The 9429-nt window shown below is 47.2% G+C and overlaps 1 protein-coding gene across 2 annotated transcripts; it reads left to right on the top strand.

The window, feature by feature from the left end:
* Positions 1 to 822: 822 nt before the first annotated feature.
* cfap157 (cilia and flagella associated protein 157) lies at positions 823 to 4724 on the top strand. Of its 2 annotated transcripts, none has more exons than XM_084694297.1 (9): positions 823 to 1051; positions 1413 to 1684; positions 1762 to 1915; positions 2116 to 2383; positions 2740 to 2870; positions 3352 to 3502; positions 3689 to 3867; positions 4165 to 4262; positions 4498 to 4724. In XM_084694297.1, exons 1-8 carry the CDS (start codon positions 891 to 893, stop codon positions 4223 to 4225), a joined length of 1377 nt encoding a protein of 458 aa, XP_084550423.1. In that variant the 5' UTR covers positions 823 to 890; the 3' UTR covers positions 4226 to 4262; positions 4498 to 4724. The 2 variants fall into 2 exon arrangements, with proteins under 2 accessions (XP_084550423.1, XP_084550422.1); XM_084694296.1 differs by having other exon boundaries at positions 4110 to 4262.
* Positions 4725 to 9429: the final 4705 nt, after the last annotated feature.

Here is a 9429-nt window from a genome sequence, read left to right as displayed (position 1 = left end):
TGATGAGCCAATGAATCAGACAGCATGATCTTCCCTCAAATAGTTCAAGAAAGTGGTTTGCGTCATTGTTGGTCCCATGTAGGCCCATGTGATTATTTGGGGAGTATTTGCCACGTCATAGCCGACATGAAATCGAAGATGGTTATAAGGGAAAGATGTGAAGACTTCATAAGAGTAGCAGGTCTTGCCTCACTTTCTTTGGGTCTGGTTTCCTGTCAGCACTTCCTGCTATGGTCATAATAAATATCTTTAGGCATGAGTGAAACTGTTATGTGTCTGCCGTAGTAATATAGTGCTGAGAATTGTTCATAATAACCTTTTTTTGTAGGCTTATTAGTTCACTACATTTGAGATGACTGAGTGTCACTGTGTAGGATAAGAAAAACAATGATGGCAGTGTTGATGACGTCTGACTTGTCCATGAATGGCTCATCATGACTTTGACTGAAAAGACTATGGCTACAGGCAAGACTGATGCAAGTCAGCTGTGTTATGAATTGCAAAAACAAGAGGGGTCCCTGTAGGGTTGAATTTATAACAAAAAAAGTCATTTATTGCCTTGTCTTTCTTTGGTAGCCTACAGCGAGATCATCCCATTACAATTGTTAGGCATGGGCCGTTGATTATAGCCTATATTGTGTTAATAAAATCAACTGATGTGGTAACACGTTTTCAATATAGAACCCAGTCAAACAGTAGCCTGTCAGTGGGGGTTTCAATTCACTAAAAGATATAGCGTTGAAATAGTGAGCCCGAGCAATACTCCCAGCTGTTAAGATAATGGAATTCCATTTGAAGGGCGCGCTACGTAGTTCCCTGGTAACAACGTGTGTTTTGATTGCTTCGCCACTGGAAAGCGCAGCGGGTCAAACGGAGAAAGTGTTTAGAAAATGCCGAAAACGCCTAAGAATGGAAAGAAAACTGGAGATAACACAACTAAGAAAGAATCCACTGGACTCGCAGATAAAACACGTTCTGACGACGCGTTGTCTGAATGCGGAAAAGAGTTTTACAGGGCACAGATTCGAGACTTGGAAGAGCAATTAGAGAAGTGAGGTCTTGCCGTAGGCTAGCCTAGCTCTATCATAACAGACCATTACAATTCTAAAATAAATATAATTTACTGTCAACTAAAACCAATCTACATTCAATGTTTGTTATTAGCCATGTATGTTTTGTGATAAAGCCTCGTTTTAATGTATTTGGCTGTATGAAGAGCAAATAATTGCCTCCTGATTAATGCGACAACGTTTATATGCAAATTGCTTAAAATAACGTTCACATTTAGAAAACCAATCCATAGCCTAGGCCCAGACTACATAGGCGACTCAATTCCTGTTGGTGTAGCCTATTTATTTGGGTTACACCTTTGGGTTCCACCATCTGTTCCACATCTTTCGTCTGTCCTGCAGATATCAGCATAAATGTGATAAGCTCGAGGTGGAACAGAAGGACTTCTCCTCTCTCTACGATACTCTTGAGGAGGAGAAGAAACAAATTGTCCATTACTTGAAACGGTCTCTGACCCAGGAGGAGGAGAAGGTGAAAGATGTGACCGAGCGACTGGTCAGCCTGCAGCAAGCCAAGGACGCGGAGAGGGATGCCTTTGAGATGCAGCTGGCCCAGATCCGTCTGGAGTCCCAGGAAAACAAGGACAAGCTCACCTCAAAGAACATGGTGCTTGGTATGAACTCCCACAATCCCACGTAAATAAAATAATTTTTCCACAATAAAAAAATATTTTTTTTCCCTTCTTTCTAGCCAGTAAACTAGCGGCCCTGGAAGACTTCAGGGTGCAGAAGGAGGAGCTGACGGCCCATATGCAGTCCCTGGAGATGGAGCTGGAAAAGAGGGAAGAAGAGCACCGCGTTGTCATATACAACCTGGAGAGGAAGGCAGTGCTGGACATAGACAGGTCTCCACTGTTGACACTGTGATAGGTCACGGTCCCCTGTGACAGACCCCAACATGGGACATTTCAAAAGAAACTAAACCTTGTTGCAATCACATGGCATAGCTTTACCTATAATATACCAAAAATGTCTGAAACATTGTAAAAATCCCCCTGCCCCCCCCCCCCCCCCCCCACACCATGACCACAATCTTTCTTTCCAGGCTAAAGAAGGAGATGCAACAGCGCGTGGCGGCCGTGGCGGCCGAGTTCCGCCGCGAGTCGGACAGGAAGATGCCGGAGATCACCAAGAGGGCCATCCACGAGAACGTGTCGGTGAATGCCCAGATTAGCCAGCTGTCGGACCGGAGCCGGATGCTCCTGGAGGAGAACGAGACCCTGAGGCAGACTGAGAGAGATCTCCGCCGAGAGATGGGGATCCTGGAGTCCGTGGTCAATGACATCACCCACAAGAACGTCAGCAACCAGAAGGTGCCCCCGGAGAGGGAGGGGGGAGGGAGGGGGGAGGAGGGGGGATAAAGGAATGGAAGGTAAAAAGGTTGGAGAAAAGGGTGGAGGGTGGGATGGGAGGAAAGAAGAGAGGGGTGAAGGGATGAAGAAAGAGGAATGGAGCGGAGAACAAGAAAGAAATGGAACAATCGTGGTTGTCACGGTATTTATGAGAGGATTGTGCACATGCGAGTCATATAGCACTAGAGAGCACCCGAGAACTGGTACACCGTACCTACAGATGTAAAACATGAGTACTACAACTGCTTTCATCACGAAGAGTCAGCTTTAGTGTGTCCGGGCTGACGTCTCCCCCGTCCCCTCCTTCCCTTCTAAAGGTGGTCCAGCTGCTGACAGCAAAGTGTAGCCAGATGAACTTAGAGCTGATGGAGTATGCCAAGGTGCAGCAGGAACACCAGCAACTGCAGCAAGACCACACCACCCTCCTGGCAGAGATGAAGGTCCTCAGGTCAGATAACACACTCTGTTCACATGCTGGTACCTCGAACATCCTGTTCAGTTTTTCATGTATATCTAAGACCATTTTCTATTTTACTATATCCAGAATAGTGGAATTCAAGTACAGTAGTACAATTCAAGTACAGTAGTATCATATTAACACTGCGTGTATGAGGAAAGCTCTCATTATTTTTCATTTTTATTCTTTATTTTATCTCATTATTATTTACATTTAGTCATTTAGCAGACGCTCTAATCCAGATTTGTGATTTACAGTAAGTACAGGGTGTACAAGTAGGGTGAAGTGCTTTACCCAAGGACACAACGTTATTTGGCACGGCAGGGAATCGAACCAACAATCTTCTGATTGATAGCCCGACTCCCTAACCACTCAGCCATCTGACCTCCTATTATACACATTGTACTGTCTATGTGATGTTAAAAGTTCTATAAAGGAAAGGGGTTTGCTAATCCCTGATGTGTCTGTCTAGACAAGAGCAGAGGTCAGTGCTGGAGGTGTCCAGTAGGAGAGGGGCAGAGGCAGAGAGCCTGGCTGAGAGGCTGGAACAGGAGAGGGCTGTGAGAGAACAGCTGGAGACCATCCTACACGAGGCTGCCTTCGCCCTCAAAGACGCCCTGATGGTACATAATGACAGGTTTTAAAATGGATCCATTCTCAACGCAGTCACATTTGAGATCGCACGGGGGGTTGGGGGGGGGGGTCAAACCCACTGCCAAAGGTACCGTGTTTTTTGGTGTCGTTTGTTTTCCAAAACTCTCAAAACGTTGTCGGAAACGGCGTTTCCCTCTGGCCTGTGTTTAACCCAGGAGGTGCCCAAGGAGGAGGACTCCGAGGTGAAGACTCTGGTCAGGAGAAACCAGATGATGCAGAAGCTTCTGGCGGTGCTGGATGGGGCTGCTCGGCTGGGCAGAGGCCCTGCCATGAAGGATTTCATCCCAGAGGGAGAGGCCCTCCATGAGCTCAAGACTGGACCCAACCTGGAGAGGTACTCTAACCACACCACCCTGTCTAAAAAGAAAGTCATCCATTAGTACCCATGGTAGCTGAGATTACTTTGCGATGTGGCTAGTAGATACAGACCGCTCCTTGACTCTGACCACCTTTTTTTTCAACTCTCTAGATGAAAGCATCTTGGCAATGTCTAACACGAATGACTATATAAATACTGCATATACCAGAATAAATGCATATACCAACATGATTCATTGCCCTCGCCCTCCTCTTTAGAACTGCACATCTTGGTCCACTCTTCAAGACCCCTGTTATGCTGTCTCACTTCAAGACAGGATATCTGGGTCTCGTACCATGCAGAACGCACTACAAGACCATCCTCTCCAAGATAGGCACTGCCTCCAAGAACACGTGCCCTCAGTTACACAGGTGGACTAGCCGACGCTACTGTTTCTGTGCTGGTTGAAAACCCTATTTTTGAGATGTGGCCGTCTATGGTGGAGAGTAGATGGATATTACAATTCAATTGAAATACATGTATATACGGACGAATGTTACACAAAAAGAAAGTGTGTATATAGTTTACGTTCGTAAACCAATAACTGATAACTTTATGCAGTGAGGTCATATAATAACCAAAGTTCCAATGTGGGTTTCTCTTCAGGACACCACAGAAGAAGACCAGCCCGTCCAAACCATGTGGCCCAGAGATCCTCAGCCCCCAGCCGGCTGACCCTGCCAGGGGTGTCCTTCCATCCTCTCACCGCCAATCCAGAGTAGACCCCTCTCCTAATGTAGGCAGCGCTACAGCACAGGGTTCCACATCACATTAAGCCTAAATGGAGCTCATCAGTACGTTGTTTACAGGCAATAAATGTTCAATTTCTTTTAGCATGCTTGGGGACTTTTCAGTGTGCGTATGAATGGGGTTTGTTATGCAGCCACTAGGGGGAAGCATTAGCTATCTGTATTCTAGGATTGTGCTCAAATACTGGAGATACCTGAGTTCACTGGAGGCAGACAGCAAATTATACAATGATAATAGAGGGAATCAAGTACAGCTCAGGCATGTGCTTAAGTGACCTTAAGTCTTAAAATCCTTATGATATCTTGCTTGTTTAAGGTGATGTCTGCAGTCTTTAGATTCATTATTAAAAACCATTACACTTGCTCAAGGGGCATATACCAACAACATTTGTAGTTAAGGGTCACAACAACGTTTTCTAGAGCAAAACTGCCAGACACACACACACACACACACACACAACAACCATCATTTCCGCTCAAACACAGACCCACCCAGCCACTTTTAATTGGGAGGTCAGGCCGCTCAAAGGTTTTATTTTTTTGAACCATGACTCTCAGTTTGTATCCAGAACTGACATGAAACGCCAGATAAATTATTTTGCGCCAGATAAATGCTGACTTCATTTATTCATCAAACATGTTGATCAAGAAGGACCTTCATTAATGTTGTGCACTAAATTGCACATGTTGATAGGCTAGCATTGGTGACTTGATTAACAGCACTGTACTCTGGATATGTATTAAACCGAACGTCTGTGCCATCTGCTAGCATCCGGTGATATCCTATGTTTGACATTGTCACGTTTTTTTAAATACATATAAACAGCAAGTCTATGAAGACATCTGGTTTATCATATTATGTGTCCCTCAGCACACCACCACCTGCCCAGTGGGCTGTAAACTCGCTAATTAAATTCTTTATCCTTTTTGCACAAGATCACTCCTACAACAGCTGTATCACTAAACATTAATTAACACTCAATCAACTGGAGTCCTAGCGCTCACACAGTTGACAATCCTCTCCTCACTCTCTCGATTTGAACCTCATCCCCTTTTTTCTCATGATCTAATAAAATCCTTTAGACTTTAGATCACGTGAACACGATTGACGATAGCATCTTCTCAAAGTCCTTATAATATTCAGAGGAAGTGTTACTAGTGGAATGCAAAGCCCAAGCCATTCAAGCAGTGTACAACTAAGGCACGTGATTGAAGTGTAGCCTACATTATATATCACTGTAAGCTGCAGCCTCCTTCACGGTATTCACAAAACTAATCCCCAAATGGTCAACATGATCAAATGTAGCCTGAGTAATCAAAGGGATTATTCAAAGAGCATCATTTAGCCGTGGCTTCCAATTCTAATGCTCTACCAGAAAGCTACCTTAACCCAAATCTCTATCAAGTCTATATCGGTGGTATGTAGATTTCTCACGTCTGTCGACAGGGACACGTACTGCCTTAAGCTCTGCATGTGGAATAACTGAGGCAGCAGGCGAGCTGGCTCTGAATAATGGCGCACAAATGTCATGATTGAGCTGGCGTCTAGATTCCTGTTTCACATTGAAATATTGATGAGATCATCGTGTCCTGACACCCCCTGAGCAGATGAATGCAGTGACATTTGGTGACAAGTGACACCATGAGACCCTGGATGATGTGATACGATGCTGCTCGCTTTCGAGCAAAATCCACATCTTTGCCTCTTTGCAAAGTCGGGTTACGGAGCAAAACTAGGTGTCATCCCTCAACATTCTCATTTTGCTGAAATCACACGACAGATTGCTCATCGGCTTGGATGAATCTGTTACCTTTTCTCCGAGCACCCAACACTTACAACACACATCCACGATTATGGGTTTGTACCCGTTAAATCCAGTTAAGAGATGAAACCTCTCATGTCTACTGTCAGGGCCTCATTTTGTGGAACACGTCTTTTGACGGTCCGCGAAGAGGCAGATACGGTAGCAGCAGCTTTTATTGCAATAATAGATCACTTGCTGCTCTGCAGTAATTCCCTGGTGATGTTTCCTTTCTCCGCAGTCCCCCAAATTAAGATGTATCTCTCTCTAAGTGGGCCAGGGTGGGTTTGACAATGCTCCCAGAACCCCCCCCCCCCCCCCTCATTCTGTGGATCTCACACAATCGGGCCACGACAGAGGGGACCAGGCCGGTGAAAAGTTTGGACGCACAGTAGAGCAGTGGCCAGCATGCGGTGTTGCTGAGAGCAGTCCAAGTACCGCTGGAGCTAGAAGCTAAAACAGATGGCCGGGGCCCGTGTCCTCGTTCGTCTTGTCTCAGCAGACGGACCTGCCGTGGCTCCAAAAGGCCGTCTGAGCCATCAGAACCCGTTATCTAACATTTCAGGGTTTTGAAGTGCTGTTTTATTTTTGGGAACAGATGGGATGGAGAGACATCTATGGATGGACGAGGGCCAACTGCCGCCCGGAACATGAGACGCTGCCATGGGGGGATTGATGTGGAGTTTTTATTAAAACCAATTTTTACATAACTTCAATTTGTACACAAATATTTCCCCAGATTCTATGACACTCATAATTATATAAGCCTGAAAATAGATGGTTCTTTAATAATATATTTATTTTAGTTTGGTTTAGAGGATGTATGGGTTTCCTTTTGAAGTGTGATATTTAGATAGCAAGTGTAGATAGCAAGTGGCTGAAAGTCTGAACATTGTATTAATTTAGCAGATGCTTTTATCCAAAGCGACATATAGTTCAGAGGGGGGCGGAGATCCTGCAACCTTTTCATGTGCTGTCAAGTGCTCTAACCACTGAGCTGCACCCAGTCCCTCCGTCTTAACCTCCTCAGGGTGCAGCCCTGGCTTCGGCTCGCCTTGACCTTGGATGCCCATGAAGCAGCCGAGCTGCCCGGAGCATGCAGCAACTCATCAAATATTTACGCCCAGATCTAATTCAGGACTTCTTGTGTTTGCCCCCGCCCACCCCTCCACACACCCTCCTTTGGCTTCAGGCTTAGTCTCTGAGGTTCAGTGACATAAGAGAAACACATCTGCACCGGGGCCTACGGTGTAGCGTAAACACCGATGGAATCCCAGAGGAGACCATGTCTTTCTCTCAGTGTTTCGTTCACACTAGATCTTGTCACGAGGCGCTAGGTTGTGGAAGTGGAACGTGGAACCTGACCCCCGCAGTCAAGTAATGGCACCGCAGGATCCGTCTTCACTTCCTCGTGCTGAGCGGGATTTGAAAACCTTTTACTGGGCGGCCCACAAGGCACACTGCAGGCGCGAGTCATCCCAGCCACCCGTGAACCGTCCGGGAGTCGCCCAGTACACATCCACCAGCCCCTGTCATGCATAACGTTTTTGCTGTACTGATCCTATTTGACAGGCTCACTATGACATCACGTCTCTCACCTTTACGCCCCCCCCCCCCCCCTCTCGTCCTGCCCCCCCACGACATGCTTCAAACCATACAACACACACAGTGTATCACAGCTGCTAATGTAATCAGCGTGAGAGCGGGCCTGCAACGTGAGCCCAAACGGTGAGCTGGCAGTAGCCCACCCGGAGTCAATACAGCCAAGGTCACAGGACCAGAGCCCCTTTGGTTTTTAGAAATCCCGATCCTCTGATTGGGAATTCAGTAACGAGGTGAAGGGCGGCATCGACACAGACCCCACCGGGGATGAGCGAGAGATCCATCGCCGTGAAAAGAAGAAAAGAATTGATGAACGAAAAAAGGGGAAGGTTAAATGAACAGACAGAAACAGAGAGTGTCTGTGTCAGAGAGTGTGGGAGCATGGAGAGAGAGTTCTGTACGAGAAAGAACGGAGGGGGGGGGGGTGGGGTGAGGGGGGGGGGGTGGGGTGAGGGGGGGGGGGTGTTATAGGATTGGGTGACAAACACAAGCGTGTGCATGCACACACACGTGCCCTTAATCTGTGACATCTGGATGAGCTGTTCGATATTGGGGTGGTCACTTCATTTGAAGCGAGTGTGAGGAAGGACATCACGTGCTGAGTAGTTGCTGGCACTGATCCCACTGTTTGGGTTTAACTAAGCATCCACAGTTCCTTTCTTGGTGGACGGGGAAATACGGCATGCCTGAAAATGTCCTGTACATGACGGATGTGCCTGATGCTATAACTCAAATCAGAAGATCTTGAGTCTTGACTATGTACTATACTGTTGTTTGTTCGACATGTTCAGCTTGAGTTTGATGACACATTGCACAATGAAGAAAACTCTCTGTCCATGTCAGCGCTTACCCGTCGGTGGTGACGTTCATTTGGCTGCTGTATTTGCTATAATAACATGGTCGCTGATAGATAAATCAATAGCTGGGCAGGCAGACAAATAGGCAGTTTAGCAGCAGTCTGAGAGGAACAAAAGACACATGCCTAAAGGTGCCATCCTGTACAAACAGACACACCCACATTCCAGCCGTCCTGCGCCTGACGTGAGGGGGTGGTGTGCTGGGGGGGGGAGGGGGGGGGGTCACCAGCCTTGCGTAGACTTGAGCCTGACATAAGGGGGTGGTGTGCTGGGGGGAGGGGGTCCCCAGCCTTGTGTAGACCTGAGACTGACTGGGGGGGTGGTGTGCTGGGGGGGGGGGGGGTGGTGGGGGATCCCCAGCCTTGTACACCTTGAGCCTGTTGGGGCTCCTGCTGCAGCAGAGTGGCTCCCTCACCTTCACACACCTGCTGCTGGCTGACACAGGCAGATTGCATCAACCTGCCCCTCCCCAACCATTCTCCCCACCTTCACCCGGCCCTAGCCAGGCATTATGACGACACAGCCCGA

Source organism: Hypomesus nipponensis, chromosome 28 (assembly GCF_054491055.1).
Source record: "Hypomesus nipponensis isolate SF chromosome 28, ASM5449105v1, whole genome shotgun sequence".
NCBI classification, from domain to species: Eukaryota; Metazoa; Chordata; class Actinopteri; order Osmeriformes; family Osmeridae; genus Hypomesus; species Hypomesus nipponensis.
This window is presented reverse-complemented; position numbering and strand designations above follow the sequence as displayed.

Bases quoted from the DNA above. Each gene is read 5' to 3' on its own strand.
- cfap157 (XM_084694296.1), top strand. From the start codon at position 891: ATGCCGAAAACGCCTAAGAATGGAAAGAAAACTGGAGATAACACAACT. The intron at 1,052-1,412 runs GTGAGGTCTTGC...TCTGTCCTGCAG, and splicing joins TTGGAAGAGCAATTAGAGAA to ATATCAGCATAAATGTGATA. The intron at 3,503-3,688 runs GTACATAATGAC...TGTTTAACCCAG, and splicing joins CCCTCAAAGACGCCCTGATG to GAGGTGCCCAAGGAGGAGGA.